The 21,840-nt window shown below is 38.7% G+C and overlaps 1 protein-coding gene and 1 long non-coding RNA gene across 2 annotated transcripts in view; both read right to left on the reverse strand.

The window, feature by feature from the left end:
- Window positions 1-21,840, reverse strand: part of rbm20 (RNA binding motif protein 20) — a 52,638-nt gene that overhangs the window by 7,599 nt on the left and 23,199 nt on the right. Inside the window, exons 2-8 of the mRNA XM_034887104.1 lie at window positions 14,977-16,024; window positions 14,353-14,417; window positions 13,865-13,974; window positions 12,665-12,765; window positions 2,594-2,740; window positions 197-328; window positions 37-116 (exon numbers count right to left, since the gene is read on the reverse strand). Coding sequence (XP_034742995.1) covers window positions 37-116; window positions 197-328; window positions 2,594-2,740; window positions 12,665-12,765; window positions 13,865-13,974; window positions 14,353-14,417; window positions 14,977-16,024 — 1,683 coding nt within the window. The remainder of the gene's footprint in view (window positions 1-36; window positions 117-196; window positions 329-2,593; window positions 2,741-12,664; window positions 12,766-13,864; window positions 13,975-14,352; window positions 14,418-14,976; window positions 16,025-21,840) is intronic.
- On the reverse strand, window positions 16,433-18,544 carry LOC117953789. Its single transcript, XR_004658684.1, has 2 exons — window positions 18,318-18,544; window positions 16,433-16,636 (listed from the first exon to the last, which is right to left on the reverse strand). It is a non-coding gene; the product is annotated as an uncharacterized LOC117953789 (long non-coding RNA).

The following is a 21,840-nucleotide window of genomic DNA, read 5'->3' on the forward strand; positions in this document are numbered from 1 at the left end:
AAATTAATTAATGAAACAAATCAAAAGTTTCATTACTGTTTAATTTCTGGCATCTCATCCCTTTCCCTCTGAGAGGTGAGATCCTGGATGATCGATTGCACATCTTTACCTGGTTTCTATACAGAAAATACATTTGTGTTCAGTAATTGGCTATTGCAACATATAACCTGCTGTTTACTTTGTTATTAAGTTTTACCTTGAGTTGTAGTTCCTTGTACCTCTTAGACATTCGTATGAGGAGTTTCTGATTGTTAACCATTGCTGGAGTAAGTTGGTAATATTGAACCATGGCCTGAGCTGCTTCAACATATGCCATCTCCAGAAATGCCTTGTGGGACAAGAAAACACTGCTGTAAACAATAATCCTCCTCTGACATTTAAATGGCTTCTCCTGCAGGACATCTGCACAAACATGTTTCACATCTCCGATGTCAGACTGGATGCAAGCAAATCTTTTGAAAAAATCACAATGTATCACATGTCATTGTCATAATAAATCATTAGAACAGTCCCTTTAGTCCCTGTAACTGATACCACGATTTTTTTTATTAATGCTTTAAATTTAATAGGGGTGATATTAATGTTGTAGTTAATTTATGATATTAGAAACCTGGGAGCCTCAGTGAGCTGTCATGTACTGGTAGTTAAACATCCAGTAAGTTGTGTCAAAGTACATGATATCACATAACAGCTGCGGCTGAAAAAAAGCTGATGATAATCACAAAAATGCACATAAACAACGTGGTGGTTAGCATTTGTAAAATAAAAAAAATTCCAAGTAAAAATATCATCATCCCTTGGAAAAATCATCAACCTTCATCTGATTCTTGAGAGTACAATTGAGGGCAAGCCCTCATTCGGAATGTAGCACATACAGTATATAATATTTATACATGTTGCACATATATAATATTTAATGCAAAGACTGTAGATATCATTAATAGCAATTATGAGCAATCAAAACACATACTAATAAGTACAATCAGAAGGGAATCTAGACAAAATTAGTATTTAAATGACTAAAAGCAATTAAATCCCCCAAAAACAGTGCTCTAAACTGCTCATATTTTGGAAGATAACTTAATTTAAAGGAGTGTGTGTTTTAGGTGGTTGGTGCATTATAAAAGAATGCTGATTTTCCCAATTCTGATTGAACCCTCGGGACTGTCAGTAAAAGCCAGTTGTTAGATTTGTTTGATAAGGCCCTGAGTTCCACTCAGACAGAGAAAAAATATAAGGAGGGAGCTTACCGTTAATGTCCTTAAAAATGAACAGACACCAATGGTTTTCACGTATTTCTGCTATGAAGACAGACCTGCTTTAGCATAGAATGCACAGTGATGGGTGTTGTAGCTCTCTCAAGTGATTAATCTTAGAGCTGAGTGATAAATTGTGTCAAGGCGCATGAGATTAGATGGAGGAGCACTTTAATAAATAACGTCACCATAAGGAACCACTGAAAGAAAAACTGCTTCAACAATTCTTATTCTGCTTGATAAAGGGAAGCTTGATTTATTATGTATAGGAATCCTAGTTTCTGTTTCAAGGTAATGATTAGATTATCAAGATGGTAAAGGAAAGAAAACTCATCCAAAAAGATGCCAAGATATTTGTGCTCGGACACACGCTCTATTTTTGATCCACTCACAGTTTGTATAAACAAGCTATATACAGTAGTCAATATTCCTGGCCTCAGTAAACTAAATACATTTTGTCTTACTTGCATTTTGCACCAGCTTATGTTTAACCAGCGCTTCCTGTAGGGCAATGAAAGCAAAGTGTAGCTTCCCCAAGGCAAACTAAACTGAATTTTCCATGCAATATAAAATTGTGTTGTCTGCCATGTCCATTAAGATGGAAACAATCAAAGAAACAATGTTATTGATATAAATATAGAAAGGACAGGTGCCAGAACTGCTCCCTGTGGGACCCCCATAGAAATTGGCAAGAACACAGATTGAATGTTTCCAGACTCTACATACTTAGCTCTCCCATGTAAATAATTTTCAAACCCATCACATGCCTTATCATCTAGCCCAATGTTGTACAACCTACTGTATGTAAAAGCAAGTGATGGTCAACCGTATTAAATGCTGTTGAAAGGTCTACAAAAAGAGAGGTAAAATGGTTTTTTTTTCATTAAGGGCAGATTTTATTTAATTTGGGACTAACGGCTAATGGCTCTAAATCCTGATTGGTGAGTACTCAAAACTGCAGAACTACTGAGAAAACAATAAGTTGATTATTTACCAGAGATTCCAGGAGTTTGGAAAGGCATGGTAATTTTGAAATTGGTCTGTAATTGTCCATATCATTTTGCCTCCTTCTTTGTGCAGTGGAGTTACGGTATGTGTGCCAAAGTGGAGCAGCCAGTTTAAGAAAGAAATTATCCAATTTGTCTTCCCTAATTGAACTCCTGGGATTAACAGTTTGCAAGGCATCAAATACAACAACAGAAGAGTTGGGATGGAATGAAAGCTTTGAGATCTGACACATGTTATGTGCACAAAATATTTACAGGATCAACACCTTTTCCGACATCACGCCAAGTATATGAATAATAAATAAGCAATCAACAATAAGGTTCTTGTACCTGATGGGTAGAGCGCATGAGAATGTAGTTGGTGACTTTGCCAAAGGGTAGTCCCAGGTTGATGACATCATTCTCTGTGCAGCTGCCTTCAGGAAGGTTGCAGATATGAATGACTCGCCCTGTGGTGGCCTTTCTGGGTGGAAATGGCTGCAAATAATCAAAACAATTACAATTATGAATACTATATAAATATCACACAGATCATAAGCAAAAACATGATCGGACATCTGACAATAAAAGTTGTTGAATTGAGTCAACAACCCTAATGCCGTTATCGGAATTTAAACATTCAAACTTGCTCCAAACCAAAGTCAAACTTACATCATAGTGTGCAAACCTGCCAATCCTATGATAAGAACCTCTAAGATCCTGCGTGCACTGAACCCATCTGTTGTAGGTCAAGGAGTCTATTTGCAATGTTTAAGCCAACGCCTCCAAACACTTTCTTTTCTATTTCTACATAGGCAAAAATACAAGATATAACATATGACTACAACAGTTAAGACGTTTACAAATTTGTTATTTTTTCACTTTTGACATAACTGGGCTAGCAGTTTCTCCATGCTTCCAGTAACTGTTGGCATAACGTTCAATTAGATATACACAAATGAAACGGAAACTAAAATGATATCTCCTCATCTAACTGTAGTCTTGACAGCAAAAAAAAACATTCTTCCAAAAGTCTCTGTCTTGATGTGTAGCACATCAAAGTCAGTCATACTGTATGAAACTAGTCCATCTAACGTCAATGTAACACTATCACACAGGATGTCATGTCACTTTCCCTCCTTGATACAACCCACCTCATTCCATCTATTAATAGTTCCTTGGCAGTAGTGCAGCAGTGATAATCAAAGTTTACTTGTTTGGATTTAGAGACTTGTCAGCTGACTAGCCCCAGACATTTCACACATTTCACACAAATCCCTCTGGGCTGCCAACTACATCAACCTGCATTGTCGCCGGGTTCGGGTCTAGCTGTTATTTCTAAATATTGCCCAGGGTTTTAATTAGGAATGGCTTAAGAAAATTTCACAGTGTTTCTTTTTTAATGCACACCTTATCTATGTAACGTCATGGTCATTTGATCGTCTCCTTGAATTTGAGCTTTTGTTCAAAAATCATGTCACTGACAGCAATTCCCTAGAAGACTCCTGACTCGATATGGAGAAATATCACACAACTTTTTGAAGCTGAGATCAAATTCTTTCAGGAAGACTTCAATAACTTTATCACTTATATCCTAAACTGATCAGCTGTTTTGAGGCGCTTTCAGTTAAAACCATCAGTATTGGCCATGTGTTCACAAGCCAATCACAGCGGGTCATTCCTGCTTTAAATCTGTTCTCTCCTCTGCGGCTATCAGTTGTCATTTCAGGAACAGTGCGGCCCTCCTCCTCCCCTCCTTCCTTCAGTCATCCTCGCTCACGGCACCCTGGGTCTTCTTTCGGCTGTCCGAGCCGTCGGTTCCTTCATTCCCATCTTCATGGTCCTTCACCTCACCACCAGTGTCTAGGCTCCATTGGGGGATATGTATGGGTTTCTCTAACCCTTGAAAACATATTTTATACCATGGAGTCTAGTCTCCAAAGACTTTGTACACAACATATTGTTGTACATTTCATATTGTTCACATATACAGTAGCTTACTGATACAATTTTGCATATCTGCAACAAAGTCTCTCCTGATTGAAATTTAACATGGCATATAACAATTTTTGGGCTGTGCTAAAAATTCGAGAAGGCGTGAAATATGTGCTTGTTCATGACGGGTCAGGTCAGATTTCTTTGGGCCCAATCATCGCTCTAGTGGGCAGTAGAGAGATAGTAAAACTACTTCAGTCTGTTTTGGTTTTAGGTAATGTATTATCACTATTTCTGACAATCTATTGCTTCATTATTATTTATTGTTATATTTTTATTTGTAAAGCATATAATATTAAAACTTTTTTGTCTTCCTTTGTTGTTTTTTTAGGTTTCTTTTCTTTTTCCAACCTTTTTCCCAGCTCAAATATTTTGCAGCCCATCTGTCTTCTTGCCAAAGTAGCTTCACATCTGTCTTTACCTGCATCTTTCCTTCTTAGACTCACTATGTTTTTCAACCTCTATTTCCGTCCAAAGCAGACATTCAGTACAGACGATCTGAAGAACTAGCTCCAAAATAGAAGGGATTTGGCTGCCTGGTTCAGAGGCATGTGTAGATGAAGTCCAGCATCCATCATGTATCACATGCTGGCTTTTAGTTATTGTTTAACCTTTCCCAACAATTTACATACTACATTTAGAGCGCAAAGGCAACTACCACTGACTGATTGATTCTTTATTCATCATCAAACTAGCTGGTGGACATTTCGTTTGACACCTCATGTTCCTCTAACATCATCGCAGAAAGCGGTTGTAAATTCAGCTCATCATATCTTGGAGTCTTATTTCTGCAAACATTGTGCTGCAACTGCAAGTTTTCCAGTGCCCCTCCTTCTCCTTCCTGCATCTCCGGCTGACAGACCTGACAGACAGTTCCATGTGTGGGACAGAACGGCATCCTAATTCCACCTTGGACCAGCAGCAAGGGTCTCTGTTTTTACAGGGAATTTGTTCAGGAAAAACCCAACACCAACACACACTTTTTACTGGGTCCAATAGATGGGAAGTGTAGGATGTTTAAAGGGGAGTTGGACAGTTTTACAATCTCAAAGTCACTTTACTATGCATGTCGAAACATTATCCGATGCAAGCGTGGCAGTATTCAAAACATACATGAAGCGCTGATCACAAATAGTCCATACATGATGTGATTGTATCTCACACAATCCTGATATTAGCAGTTAATAAACTGAGGACACATTTTTTTAAAGAGTACTTTTGGCCAGTGCCCCTTTTTTTTTAAATGGGACAAATTATGAAAAGACCATATTGCTATTCATACAACACTGATCAAATGATCTGGATGAGAGCCTGAGCACTGAATTTCTTAAGACAACTTAATGGTTTCTGGCCAGCATCTTTAGATGATAAGAGTGATAATTTTATTCAACAGCTCCAAGCCACCACCAGACACATAAAGGTCAGTGCAGGTTTGGCTCAATAAACAGATCCAGGAATAGGCTGTTTATGGTCTTGGAATATTAAAAAAGAACAAGAGTCTTGCTCACTGAACTCACTAATGTCTGACTTGTAAAATGCTGTCTGTGTCTGAAAGCTCAGACAGTTTGTCCACAGCATTGATGTCACTGTCAAGGTTGGCTCAGGCTTTAAACAGTAGCTGTTTCTGTTAACCGCAAACCAGAGGCACAAAGTTATGCCATGTCATTGCCCACTCACAAAGAGGCACTGCAGTACACAAACTTTGGCGGTTGAGACTTTCAATGCATAGAGAACAAAAACAAAACTTTTGGAAACAATGACTTCTCAGTTCACACAAGTTATCAGCAAAACAATCTCAGTTTTAGGCTATAAATCACACACACAAAAAAGCTGTGTGTGTGTCTCAATCTCTCTCTGTCCAAGCGCTGACTCGATTGTGTGCCAGATCGCGTGTCTTGCTGTGAGAAGTTGAGACAGCCCAAATCACCCTGAAGCTAGCTGTTTTATTTTAAAATTGTTTATTTTTGTAACATTTTGGCTGCCCTATTGTCTTCCTGTATGTGATCACTTGCCTGGCTTGACACATACGCTTGGGTATCAAGCAAGAAATAGAGACGCTTAAAGGCCTTTTTACAGTAGCCGCAGTCGAGCTAGCGTGTGCAAATGTGACGTCATGAGAGCGCTGTAACTATTTCTACTCTGTGATGGCTAGGCGTTACTGCGCAGCCTCTAACTGAGCTTGACGACGTAGTTGTGACGTGGGCAACGTGTCAGAAAGTTGTAAGTCTTCTGGTAGCTGTGCCAAGAGAAATCATTCCCAATCAACAGAGACAGAGAGCGTAGGTATATGCAAGAAGATAACATAGACACAGGCTAATTACTGCTAACTAACATGCTAGTTAACATTAGTAATTAAACCTAAACAGGTAATGGAAGTCAAAACTGTCTGCGAGCTTCTCCTGATAATACGGTGATTTGTCGACTGTGCGACAGCAAGTCGCGGGTTTATGACACAATCGTTAGCCTATTTTTTAAAAACATCCCCTACGGAGCCATAACGTAAGCTACAAGGTAATGGAGCCTTTTATGCATTGTCGTGTTTCTTTAGAAATAAACAAAGCACAAATAGATTCTTGAAACGCTTCAGATGTAAATTTATTCATTGTCAAAGTGGCGCCAAAATGAATGGCTGTCAGTGGGATGCTAACTGCAGGTGATGGCTTCGTAACATTGTGAGAAGAAGAGGCTTATCCCCTTGGATGAAACAAATAGAGTAGAGCTGGCTAAAATGAAAATAGCCGCACTAAGCTGCTACATGCTTATGCATGTAGTATGTTCCAGCTGTTAGAATTAAAAAAATTATTAAAATAAAAAAATAGGAATTACTGTTTTGCTGTCATGCTGTGGTTAATTTTCCAGGTCAGCTACACATTTTTTAATTGAACTGGGGATTAAGAATTATTGAAACCTTGTGTATTAACATTTCTCTATAATATAGGCTTTATAACACTAAATTACATTTCAGTTATTCATCATAAAAGAAAACAGCAACAAAATACAGCAATTTCTTTCTTCGATGTATTTATCTATAAACGCACGGATGAGACAATTTCTACCCTACTGTACAATCATCAGAGGTAATGGCTTTACCTGCCACAGTGTGTTTGGCCATGTGTGTTGCTGAAGCACTCCCAACCCTATGACCAACTGAACTTGTGTGGTGTAAAGGACAACCATGTCACACAGTGCTTTCCTTTTTTACTGACAGCGTGCTGACTGACATTAACTGGAAACCCTCCCAAGGACATGTCTGTTTATTTGTACAAAGTAGATACCATGTTGAATCCAGGGAGATGGTTTCACACTTTTTCCCCACGATCCTTCGCATGGCGCTGGCACGCCGATCCCTCAGATCGCTTTACCAGTCACTCACCAGTCTGAAACGTTACACCGCTGCCTGGGTGTGTGACCCGGGGTGTGACCCGGGGGTCTTAAGGTCCGTGCTCCTCACAGCAGTTAACTGTAATCCTGTGTTTATCTCTGTTTGAGTTATCTTTTCGTATGAAGCTTCTGTGTTACTTCAAACTGGGCAGCTGGAAACCGCAGTCCAAACTACAAACGACTGCAAGTTTGTTATGCACATGTGTGTGAGCTTCTCTGTCCAGGTTGTAGTAACTGTTTATTTCGATCACAATATTAATTTCATTGAAATGTATATGTTTACATTTTAATTTTCATAGAAAAAACACACAAATGAAACTTAATACAGCAAAATTAAGTTTACAAATTATATTTGCATGTGGTTGTGCGTGTGCATTTGTGTGTGTTCTCTGTTCAAAACAGGGCACTCAAACCAGTAAAATCCCACCTGTTCTGCTTCAACAGGTGTGTGTTTATAGCAACCAACATTGCTCATGAAGCACAGCCTATAAATATTTTCCCACTGATACAATAAAAGCCTTTGTCAATAACCAACCAATGAAGCATGTGACTTTCACATCACTAAGTTAAATTTGGTTCCACTGGCAATAAAAGAAAAGGAACTGGCTAAGATAAAACAGCAGAGTCACGCATGTTTGTTGGAACGGAAGAAGTGGTTTTACAGTAGAGGGGATGTCATGTAGACTACATGGTCTCTGAATCTGGAACAGCCGTCATTAACCATATAATTCTTTGTTCTTAGATCCTCCAAATTATCCTTTGTATTTTACAGTTTTTTCCAATTGCTTACACACGGAAATCAAAAGTATTACACAGTTATCAACACCTTACACTCAAGGAGCAAAACATTGGCCCAGATGTGCACCACTGTAAGCCCAATGTCAGCCTCACACTTTTTGCAAAATAATATCCAGTGATTTTCAAAACACTAAACACACTTGTATTCATTAGACACAGATGTTTATCATGATGTCACTTCCTTGCAATTCAAAGCACCGACTGTCAAACAATCTGTGAAACAAAGCCATCAGGTGCGCAAACACATGATAGTTTAATTGTAGACACGCCAATCAGGTTAAAGCACTATACAAATGCAGCAGGTAAGTGCAGTATTTTCTGTACTGTATTTTCAGTTTTTTTTAATCTTTTTTTTTTTTTTTACTGTAATTGTAGCGTTTACTGGATACAGTATTTTATGTCCGTCTGTTATTTGCTGAGCTACAACTGAGCATTATGCACATTACTGTAGTTCCACAAGAACTTTGTTTTGTTGTGATTCTCCATGTTGACATGTTGACTGATTTGAGTACGTGGAGAGAAATAAATTATATTTTTCTCAGTCTGCAGCACTGGTCTTGTGTAGAGTTTGGTGAACTTGTTTTATATTTGTACGTTCTCTTTGTACTTTATTTACTCTAATCACTGAGAAGTAGAAGTGCAAACAATGTTTTGGGGTACAGCAGCGTAACTGGTTAAAACAGAATTAAGTCACATGAAATGTGTGTTTCATATGGTAACAAAATATGTTTTTTTATAAATTAGTAAGAAGTTTTGGCAAAAGTGATTAATTTTGCAAAGGGTGTGGGGTTGTACTAATTGTGTGTAGTTTTTTGAAAAACCTGTCCCAGTTTTGATAATAGTGCTTAAGCAATCAAAACAAATTGTCGTCGTACTCTTAACTAGACATTTCTTTTTTTACTTTATACTACTAGCTTCTTTTTTTTCTTTTAAGTTTTTTTTTTTTATCTGAATAAGTGCTTTTGACTGAGAGATGCAAGTGGACCTGGGAATTAGGCTTGTCTTCCCGCAAGACATCACAGTGACCTCACGCCGTCCGCATCTGGTCCTGATTACCAGCCCCAAGACCATCTTAGTAGTTACGGTGCCATGGGAGGACAGGCTAGCTATCTCGCACCAAATCAAGAAGGCTAAGTACCAGGACTTGATCTAGGAGGCTCTCATTAAAGGATGGCACGCAACCATGTGTCCAATCAAAGTCAGCTGTTGTGGTTTCCCAGCAACATCTTTGCGCTATTTCCTACAGAAGGTTGGCCTGGATCCAAAACATCTGAAGAAAGCCAACAGGGAGATAGCTCTGGCAGCCGAGACTAGCTCAAGATGGTTGTAGCTGAAGAGAGCCCACAGTTGGAACACTTCTGCAGGCGAAGGCTAAATGCTTTGCTGCTCCACTCAGTTGAAGCGTACAAGTTAAGGGGCAAAACGGTAATGAACCTGAGACACCAGCTGAAGATGCAGAGGGGTCCTCAACAATGTGGATGCTCCGCCCAGCTTCTCACCATGGAATACCATCCCAAAGATACCATAGCCCAAGTACCAAGTAGCTCTTGCAATTCCTGCTTGTAGCTAAACATCTTTGATGTTTATCTCAAGTGATATTTATTTATATTCTCTTTAAGTGCAATCATTTTGTGCATTTTACATTTCTGAAAAAAATCCCCAAATGTTAAAAGATACCAAATATATCAGGCTAATATACAAGTAAAAATGTTTATAATAAATTGAATTATTGACCTATACGGGTTTCATTCAATATTATATTAATTATTACTTCATATTAAATATTCTTGTTCATACAACAACAGCCTACGTTTTGTATAGTGATTAGTATAAATGTGATGTACTGTGGCTTCATTAAAGAGATAATGTATTTTTTGGGTGTAACTTGAACAATTTCTTTAAGGGTTATTTCTAGGGTATGTTTCAAGTTAAAAAAAACTGGATCTAAAATATATAAAGTACAGGGTGTACAGTACATTATGCATTGGGTGCAGGTATGTGCTCCTGCATTGTGAGCATGTTAATGCCTGCTGACTGTTGAAAACTGTGCACTTGGCACCAGAGATGGTTTTCTACAGGTTCACTGGGGCCAATTTTCACCTCGCTCATCATCTGCACTGTGCTTTTCAAGAGACCTGCCTTCGTGATGGATGCCTATCAACAGCTGCTGTTTTTATAACCCAACGCTAACACTTTTGGACAGGCAAACTGACTGTGGGGCAGCAAGGAGTAAAAAAATAAAGCTCTAAGAAATAATTGTATTTAATTGTAGCCAAAGTGAAATAGTGATGAGATTAACATAGACCATTTCTTACGTACTGGAAACCCTATACATTCCCATGTATAATATTTATACCCTCCATTGCAATCAAAGTCTAACAGTTTACAGATTCTATCGCCTGGCAGTGAAATAAAAAAAATCATAGTAAATAATATAGTTCTTCTGTTCTGTCTATAGTATAATGCGGATAAAACATTCTGGAATAGCCTAATGCTTGTTTTCATCACTTTCTTATAACCACGTTATGCTAGGCCAGCGTCCTTCAGCAGCCGATTCAAATCCTCTGTCAACGTCCACCGGACTTCTAGTCAGTTACAACAATTACATGGTGGCTTGGTCGTGTGTATAAGTAGAGTAACAACCTACAATTACAACAGAATAAGTAATAGATCATGACATGATCATTCAGAAACAGATCAAAACATGATCATTCAGAATATAGCCAAACTTTACTGTAAAATGTCAGTGAGATCAAGTGGTTCAGCAAAGAGAAAACAGTGAGGAATTAGATAAAATTAGGGTAGTGTTAAAGTCTGTATGTGCTGTTAGTATGAAAGTGAGTTGCCAAGGCATGTTTAAACAGTCTTAAACACTGAATATTTACCGGTAAGTTATTCAAGTCAGAAGGTGCTTTAAACACAAAAGCTTTTTTTGAACGTGGACTTAGAAACATTAGGTGCTGAAAAAAAGTTGTACAGCATGTCTTAAATGATGAGTGTAGAAAAAAGGAACCAAAAAAATGTGTTTAAAATAAAAAGGATAGTTGAAATGAACACACTTACTACCAGATACTAGAAACCAAGATGAATTCATAATGGATAAATAAATAAATAAATAGATAGATAGATAGATAGATAGATAGATAGGCTGCATATGTTGTATTAGCTCCACAGGACTTCAAGATGTCAACTGTGTTTCCCCCTGCCTAAAGTGGTACTAATGAATCAGTAATGTAATTAGCAAAAACTAAAACATGATAACGCAGCATAAAACACGTATGACTAATGCAAAGACAATGCAAGGTTTTCTGTGTGAACAGACAATAAAGTTTTATCTTATCTTATGTTCCTCAATACAGAAGCTATTTATCATTTGTCCCCGTTTTTATGCATAAATTATATCCAGAGGCTGGACAATCATTAAGTGATAAAATAAGGATATATATATATAAAATCTCAACACGTGGTGTTAAGCCATTTAATGACACAGTTTGCCAGGCTATCCAGTTGAGTGGAAAAGAGTTGTCTAGCTCAGACAAAGCCTGCTGTTGGGCCCCAGCAGCTGTCAACAAGAGGATCTGGGTCCATTCATTCAGCACCTTACGCACTTTTTCATTCTGGTAAGCTACACATTGTTTTTAGATACATGGAAGAAATGCGGCATATCGGAGAAATACAGTATTATAGGTAAACAGAGATAAAATATTATGATATATAACAATATCATCAGTCCGCACCCTGATTAGACATTGCTTATTTTAGCAGCCTGGGGTGGCTTTTTTTCTTTTTTTTTTCTTCAATGAGAGTTAAGTGTTGCTCGCTGTTGCTGAGCACCTCAAGTTTTTCCTCTCTATGCGTCTCGTGTTTTTGCAGGACAGCCCTGTACACACTGAGTTGAAAAAACTACAACACAGAGCGGAAAAGCGTCCAACGTCATTTAACTTTACAGCAAAATAACGGTTGGTTGAGGATAGGTTACTGGGTGGTTGCCTAGCAAGAATAACAAACAGATGAAACTAGCATTGCTCTGCCTGATCTGTGTCTTATTCTGCACCAAACAACACCAACAGTGCCCCAGTCATTGATATAAGTTAAACATGAATTATATATCACTTTGAACATTTCCCTGAAACAAGATATAATCAGTCTATAGCTGTATTCATTTTCAAGGATGATGGCTGTTTCTTGTGAATGGCAAAGGGCAAGCTCTAATAATCCTGAGGAAAAAAAGCCATCCATTTGTCTGACCTTTGACTCTGACTGGTGTGCGGCAAATCCTGTGTCTGACGGGGTATAAGTCTTCATGGTTGCAGCTGGCAAGTATGATGTATTGGCTCCTGAGGATACATCTGTGGAAACAATTTGAAATTTGGATTTGCCATATACAGTCAACCAAGTGTGGAATGAAGTTATATTTGTTGAATCAAAGGCTCTATGTTATCATAAAACCTTCATTATTACTTTTTCCCTCACTTATTAGTTTATTTGTTGTTTACTTGTTAGGACATTTGAAAACACCTCGTTGGAATAAAAGGACTTAAAACATTCATCAGTGCTAAGAACTGACATCTGACATAAATGATACTTGTGCAACTAGTGACACTTTACTGTAATGTCAGTATACTGTCAGGTTCATTAATACCCTATGGTCTGTTAATTCCAGCTGTGGGTTGGTGTTTAAAACGTTTCGGTTTGAAAACCCCTTTTTAATGGAAGTTTTAGGGTACCTCTAAAATATACACACACATGTTAATTCAAGTTTAAATTTAAATTCTAAAGTCAAGATTTTTTAAAAGAATTAAATAATTATAATTAGCTGACTGTGCTGTAATTATAATAATATGGCTTTAAATCTCAACAATGGCCCATATTGTTGGCTACAACAGCTGTGTCCTGGGTAGCTCAAAAGAAGACTTTCCTTCTTATTTACCGCTATTGTTCACCAACCTTTCCAAACACTGAATACTTCACTAAAAAAAGTAGAAGAATTATAGGTTAAATTCTTATTGGTAACCATGTTTTTCTGGTAGAAAAGCAATCTCTCCAAGGCTGCTCAAAGGGTTAAGCGCAAAGTCTGTTACAGGCCAAACCACCTGTGGGTGGCTTTGGACAGTTATTATACATAAGGGACATAGAAAGGAATGTAGCTATAAGGTGGACAGATACTAGCGATAGAAAACAGGTCCTTAATTTGATTATGTGTAGAAAAGCACTACACGTATGTCATCAGCTTGGTGGGTTTGCTGTTGCACCATATTTGGGATATTCTAACAGCATACATCAACGTATTAAAATACACCGTGTCAAGTTGTAAAAACATGCAGCCTCGTTCCCTCACGTACCTCTAAAAATACTCCCTAACTTCCATCTATCACTCTGTTTCAAAAAAAATCAGTAGAACATCGCGATCAAATAGAGGCACTTGTGGTAAAAAATGGGTTATCCTACCTTGACTTGCAGCTGAGTAGACCATAGAGTTTGTCCCTCCGGGATTTAGACCTCCATCAGAAGGCCTACCGACAGGGTAGTGAACAGCTCCAGCTGATACTACTGCGGCGCTGCAACAATCAGAGAAGGCTGATTTTAGCTGCCTCTCCCCTGCCTTGCTCACTCATATCTTGTGACAGAGCTCATATTCACGGAAACATTAAGGCAGCTGTATACAGTGAAAGGAAAAGCTAAATAAAATGCTTCCAACACTCAAGAGAGATATTTACTCTAAACTGATCAAATAGTGGCAAAGCCTAAACAAAAACACATTTAAACACAGCTGGTGAGTGATATGCGGAAATGGCCAACCCATGGTCAAGGATGATAATATAATCAAACATATCAACAAAAAAACCTGAATAAACCTTGTGAATTCATAGCTTTGTGGACATCTTAAATTGCAGCTCAGTGTTAACACGTTCAACTCTAAAATAAATTTAGTTCACCTTTCATTTGTGTACAGGGTTCGGTTCTGCAGGTGTAGTTTTCCCTTCACGTGCTGGTCCCAGTCCTAAAAACACGCATGCACGCCCAAGCACGCACGTACGCACGCACACACGCACACACACACACACACACACACACACACACACACACACACACACACACACACACACGCACACACACAAAGACACAGACACACACAGACAGCTTGGTAGGACTTGCACAGCCATTGTATAAGCTCATGGCTGAGATTAGCCACTGAAATTGTGGTCTCTTAACATAATAATGAAAAAACATCTTGGATTAGTAAACTAGGGGCTGCCACTCAAATCTATACATTAAGCTACAGTATATCAGCTATTTCCAGGTCATTGGATCATCCAAATCCAGGGCATTAACACATTGAGGGGGTTTGAAAGTCTTATGAGAATCACGTGACCTTGTTTTATTGGAAGGCAAACTATATGGGCATTGTATTGCCAGTGTTGTATTCTCCAGTTCCTATTTTTAATCGAGGTGTGAGCTCAAAAATAGACTTGCAGGTAAATCATTCTGTTTAGTTTCAGGTGGTCTACAGCTACAGTTTACATACACGCATTTACATTTTGACTGATCCGTTTACTCACCTTAAGGTTGTAGACCTTCTTGTCACAGATGCTACACTGGTGTGGCAGTTGATTGGGTGTGACGGCGTGGTAATCATTGACTTGATAAGGCTGAAGTGTCCTGGTACCTGAGGATAGGGTTTCATCACTTCCATGCAGGGGCTGGTAGCCCCCAAACCCCTGTGTGCCACTGGAAGCAAAAGAGGAAACCCCACTGCTGGGATTAAACTTGGGGTCAGGGGTTGGCTCCTCTGGATTATACAGTTCCGTTCTGGGCCGAATTTGCTGCCCAGCTGCTGTCCACACATTTGCAGTGTTAGAAACCATATCCACTTTTCCAGTGTGGCTCAAGTTAGAAGGGCCTTTCCATAGTTCCTTATGCCCAGTGGAGTTATAAACATGCATGTTCTGCTCATTCACACTAAACCCAGATTGTTGCCCCAGCATGTCAGGCCCATAGAAATCTCTCTGAAAACCAACATTGTTCATGTTTTTTGCCTGAGTGTTAATCACTGTGTACTGTCCATCACCAGCAGTAGCTGAAGCTGCAGATGTCCCCCCAACTAAGTTGTACTGAACACGCCTGTCAGTATCACAAGGGTATGTTGAGCCTGAGGTCTTACCATACTCTCCACCCTGTTGGCCCACCGTGCCCCCTCCACGAGGATGGTTCAGCCTCTCATTCCCTGGGTTTTGATTGAATCCACCACCCACCAAGGCCCCCAAGGCTGAATTGGAGGAGGAAAAACCGTGTACCCCCGTGGGGAAGGCACCCTGAGGGTTCCCAACTATAGTTGAAGTCCGTAGCTGATTGAACAGAGGTTGGGACATGGCGACATTGGAAAGAACCTGATTGAGAACAGTGGCAGCAGTGGCTGTATTGCCCCCCTGAGCCAGTTTCAGGCGATGGAGGGTAAGCTGGGCCTGGAGCTGAGCGAGTTGGAGGCTGGCTGGGGTCAGGAAGAGCTGCTGGTTCGGCTGCTGATGTCCGACCTGCACACCGCCTGGCAGCTGGCCCCCAACCTGGAGACACTTCTTATCGGCACTGTCCACAGGCACCGTACTGAGGCTATGGGGGGAAAAAATATAAACACATACTTACATACTTTAGAAACCTCAAAGAATAAATCCACTCACCATAATGTCACACAATAATACTTAATATTAATTTTTTAACTCAGCAATTCGTGTTATGGGCATTTGTTTTTCAAGATGACTACAACATAGAAGTATGGGTGGTTGAATTGTGGCGGAAGAGAAAGTGTATATCAGACATTTTAAACAGTTTAAATATACTTACAGTAATACACAAAGAATTAATGGGGGGTGATTGGGAATGGCATGGAATTCTTTCTCAAATGTTACATTATTTAAGGCAGCACGTTTTATCTTATATTTTTTTCCCACTGCTTACATACAAAATATTTTCATGTCACAGGGTTTTTAAAACCTCTCACTCAAAGTTCAAAACACCAAATCTCCAAAACCATAAGCTATTTCTCAGCCTTTCTCTCAGTTTTCAATTGCATAAAACACTTTTTTCAAAACACTACACACAATTCTCCACCTCAGACTCAAAAATCTAACAGGAAGTGACTTGCTTTCCTTTTCCAAACACAACCAATCAAAATGTTACACTTATTTACCAGGGCACACTCCTCACATGTGCAAACACCTTATGCTTACAGTTTTTCACGATTACCAGGACAATTTTTTCACGATTGCTATGATAATGTTTTCAATACTTTTAACAATTTTCCTAAACTCTTAACACAGTTAGCACCACATCTGTCTTTGTAGGCTATACAATTAACAAATTTCTTTTTGCTTCAACACAAAATGCATACAGTTAACACAACATTTAAAATGCTTTAACTTCTTTTACAAACAAGCTCAACCAAGACCAAAACAATGGATTTTTACTGACAAATGTACAAATGCTTTCACATTGTATGTCAGGAAAGATAACATCATGTTCTAAACCTTAAATCTTAGGCTTAATTCAAAGTAAACAGCTGTTCATATTGTAAATTGAAACACTTATATCCCCGGCATTTTACAGTATCCCATTGTTACTGTTGCGAATAGATCAATCACAACAGATTTCCATCTAGAAAACACACTCAGGGGTTGAGGTTCTTTCAATCGTATGACCATCTTTGTTTTTTACAGTGTTCTTGATATTTTACAGTAAGTGAGTGTCTTACTTCAACAGCAATGATTACAAGAACCAAAGTCACAATCCTTGTTTGTTAACGCAAATCTGGCCAAAGGTGATTCTGATATGTAACAGTATTACATACAGTTAAAGAGGACCTATTTGGGCTGATTTTGTGTCAAAAAGGAACAATACAGTTAAGATGAACACAAAGAAAGTAAGAAAAATTCCTCCACGAGGGAGAGGCAGACAAGAACCAGGAAAACCAGGACTGTTTCTGTTTCCTTTATTTCATAAACCATTCATTCTGTCTCTGCCCGATATGAGTCGAGTTCTCAGGTTTACGGTTTTACTGCATAACGTGTCACAAGGAAATTTGTTAAATCCAAGAAATAATAAACTTTTCTCATTACAAACAATAACATAAAATGGAAATCATTTCAAAAACATTATAGCTATGTATGATTATTTGATTGCTAACTTTAGCTCAAAACGGCATTCAAATAACCTTTGTTGTGTTTGATTGCTAACTTGTAGCCAGCAGTGAACAAACTTTGTTATGTAGGTCCCTTTTTACTGTATTGACATTACAGAAGTCTCTCAAAAGCATCCTGTAGGCTACTTGTTGCAAAGTGACACATGCAAAGCTGCACTCGACTCACATCGGACAGTGACACATTCTATGAAGCTACTCTGAGATGGCTCATTCATTTTTGTTTTGCATTTTTGCAGCAAGAGAAACAAAATGCATTTACTAAACCCAACAAAACAAAAATGTAGAGAAGTGAAACTGCAGTGTAAAACACAATCTATGGTCAATGAAATATACTATTAACTATTGCATAAGGGAAGAACTAACACATATAAAATAATACAGTTTCTATAATTCCAGCTGATATTAGTGTTTTTATGACATTGGGCAGTGCCTGACTAAATGTTCCTGTTGGGAGAGAACATGTGTTAGTGTTTTGGAAGAATTATGTGACTTTGAGACATGTTTGCAGTGTTTTGGTAGACATAGTGTATTGTGTTAGTGTATCATTGTATTTTAGAAATTAGTGTTGGAGTTTAGTTTACAATCTGTGATTTTGAGCATAAAGTTAACCATTTTGCCAGTTGTGTGTTGTAGGTGTGTTAGTGCATTAAGAGTTTAGGAAAATTGTTTTGAAAGAATTGAAACAATTGTCATAGCAATCGTAAAAACTGTAACTGAACACTAACCAATCATGCTGTAGCATTGGCCTACACATAGGTCAAAGGTCAGGTTACCTGTTTTAAACAATGAATGCCAACAATAGACAAAGAGCAAGGGGAGAAGGAAGGACAGACAGGGGATGAGGAGGAGGGGGAGGAGAGCCATCTCGGATGAGATCAGGCCCACACTTGTTCATCATGTGATCAACCACAGATTGACCATGTGAGAAACCCATCTTGTGTAGCTTTACAATACCGCCCATACTTCAGAGATGTAAGGAGGAACTTGATCGTGCAGGGCTCTAAAAGTAAGGACCAGGATTTTGAATTGAATTCTATGCTGGACTGGTAACAAATGAAGTGCTGTTAAAACAGGTGTGATGTGTGCTTTTTTGTAAATGTGAGTTAAAAGCCAAACAGAGTTCTGAACAGATGGTAAACCTCCTTCTTACTCAAACAGGTAAAAGGCTGTTGCAGTAATCCAAGCGGGAAGATGAAGATGAGAGCATGAATATTCATCTCCAACTCCCCCTTAGTTACAAGTGTTCCTAATTTGGAAATATTCCTCAGTTGGAACAAACAATTCCTAACTAATTGTTTAGAGTGGAGCTCCAAGGACATTGCTGAATCAAAAACAACACCTAAACTCCTGAGGCTCGGCTGGACAGACGGGTCTAGGTCACCAATGTGCTGCTTTATGTGAGGGATTCGACTTTCAGGGGCGATAATTAGTGTTTCTGTTTTATCTGAGTTTAGAAGCAAAATGTTGTCACATAACCACTGTTTGATACAAGTCAAACAGTTGATTAAAGAAGACAGTTTAGAGAACTCAGTTTCCTTAAACAAGCAGTACAGTTGGATATCAACTACATACAGATGGTAAGATACATTGCAAATTGACTTATTATCTGTCTGTTTAACATGTCACACAGATTGGCTGGAACAAGTAAATTCTTTATGCAGATATTATTAGTATATTATTACATAACTACCAAACAATTACCACTTTTGCACAGTTGAAAAGGGATAATGCACATTCGTATGAGGCTCTGCTAACCATCGGCAGCTATGTTACATTAGCTAATGTCATTAATCTTAAAACTACAGAAAAAAATGTCACTTGCGTTTACTCACTAGCTACCTCACTGCTTTCCTAGTCTTGTTGACGGAAGCTTTTAGAAAGTTTCATCTCCACATATTCACATAATTATGAGCCTCACAGCTAGCATCTGCTGACAAGGCGAATCTCTAAGTGACCAACAAGCAGATGGTCCAGCAGTTGGGCACAGCCATCAGCTGGCTGTCAGTACTTGAAATAAGGAAATAATCAGTGCCAAGCGGTATTGCACAGCTGTATGCTGTTCTCTAACATAACAAATGTGCTCATTATGGTAAGCAAATATATTACCCCTTGTTTGTATGGCTGACAAAATTAGCTAGGAAAGATGGTTATGCCATCTAAGCAGAACAAAAGTTGCGCAGAGAATATCTTATATTTTATAGTTTCATAGTGCCTTTTCTTTGAACACATGCTCTAATAAGTCACCATTTACTGCACTGTATTGTGACAGTGAGAAGACTATCCATGGCAAATGGTCTAGGTATACTACACTGGATATGAAGTAAATGGGGTGGGCATGATGTAGCAACAGTTGTCCTAAGATTTTCAACCCCTGTCCGTCTCCTTGTTTCACAGATATGGTTGTCAAGTTTACTAACAAGTAAAATGGACAGACTTGCTCATTGTTCTCCGCTCAGGGCCACTGTGTTTCTTTCTTGTGCCCAGGACAAGATGATATGATGAAAGATGAAAGGCTCCGTCCCAGCAGATTATTTGAAGGTTTGAGGGCCCTCCTTCATTTAGCAGGGTTTTTCCTGCATAGAGGATTTTACGGTACCCCGCCCAAAGAGGTTTTCAGCCAGCCACCAAAGGAAATGAATGTGTTTAGAGCAATTTAAAATTTAACAAGCAGAACATAAACTTGAATAGGAGAGTTAATCTCAGTTTTATCTCCAGAGTCAGGCTGTACCAGAGTCTCCTGTGATTTATTTAAATGTTAATCTAATTTTTATTAAACCAGTTTTATTAATTGGGGTTTTTATTTACTCAAGCATAATATACATTTTTTGTAGCTGGTTACACACAATATTGTGAACATTTATAACAAGACCAATGTCCAGAAGATCTGCCATCTTTTGTAGTTCAAACATAATTTCAAATAATTCCATTAATTAATTAATTAATTTCAATTATGGATTTAACCTTCCACGGAGAGGTGCTGTAAAATAATTTGAATTTTTTTGGATAAAGAGAGAGGAGTAAACAAGTAAAAATAAGGACAGCTGTATAGAGAATATCAAGAGGTTAGCTGCCTAAGTGCCTATTTTCCTACTGCCTTAATGTTCTGTGCACTACCATCCTACAACACAAACTGCTAATAGAACCACATGGAACTACATCACCCACTGGCCTGTCCTTTTCTGATGAATGCTTTCACATGCTGTCTAAACTTAGTTACTCAACTATTCATCACATCATCTATGTTAAGCACCTGACACTGCCCTATCTAGAAACTGCTCCTACCAACCCTGCTAAAAGGTAACCGGCCAATAAGATTAGAAGTGTGAAAATCCAAAATTGTTTTAATTAAGGATTTGCATGCAGAGGAACTGATGCACTGAATAATACTTATTTGTGGTCATGTTTCCACAGCTTCTTCTTAAAAGGTTGTACTCCGCATGCAAGATGGATTATAAAACAGGTTTTTATTGTCCTTCATAAATATAAAAAAGTTCAAATGACAATTTTAAATACAGTATGGATTTATGCAACTGAATCTTGCAGGGGATTATCACCTCCAGGCCTGTCTTCCAACTGGCTTATGTAGTTGTTAAGTGGTTTTGTGATTACATTGACACATCATAAACTCATCATATCACAACCATAAGTCATGCTCTACACTTTACTGAGCTATAAACTATCCTCCTGCTGTATTAGGGTGAGCAGACGTTACAAAAAATTCGGGATAGTCCCAAAATCCAAGCAGTTGTCCCAAATTCCGAATCCTGCCCTAATTGTCCCAAAGATTTGAGCAAAGTCTCAAAAGCAGACTCTCAAGTAGTTGTAGTCTGTTAGAACTACAACATCTGATCTGGTGATGGAGTTTTCCTGCAGCCAGCTCCTGTCGGCAGCTCATTGGTTGCAATGATAACATGCACTGCTATTTTTCATTCATTCATTGTTGAAGTGGAGGCTCGGACTGTCCCGGGACTCCGTTGAACACGTGGCTAAAAAAGAAAAAAATGTCTCTGCGGGTTAGGGAGGACTGCATACTTCTTCCTATCTTTCTTAAAATTGTTTCTTTTATATAGGCCTTGGAGGTCCCCTAATACCATATCTGAAATCTCGTCCCCAAAATTCAGCCTTGCTGAAGAATTACAGCCATTAGAGACAGTCCTACAATGAGCTTTTCTTAGTATTTGCCATTTCTGAGTCTGTAACTTTTGAGGAGAGGGGGGGGGGGGGGGGGGGG

The sequence above is a fragment of the Etheostoma cragini genome, chromosome 2 (genome assembly GCF_013103735.1).
Source record: "Etheostoma cragini isolate CJK2018 chromosome 2, CSU_Ecrag_1.0, whole genome shotgun sequence".
NCBI classification, from domain to species: domain Eukaryota; kingdom Metazoa; phylum Chordata; class Actinopteri; order Perciformes; family Percidae; genus Etheostoma; species Etheostoma cragini.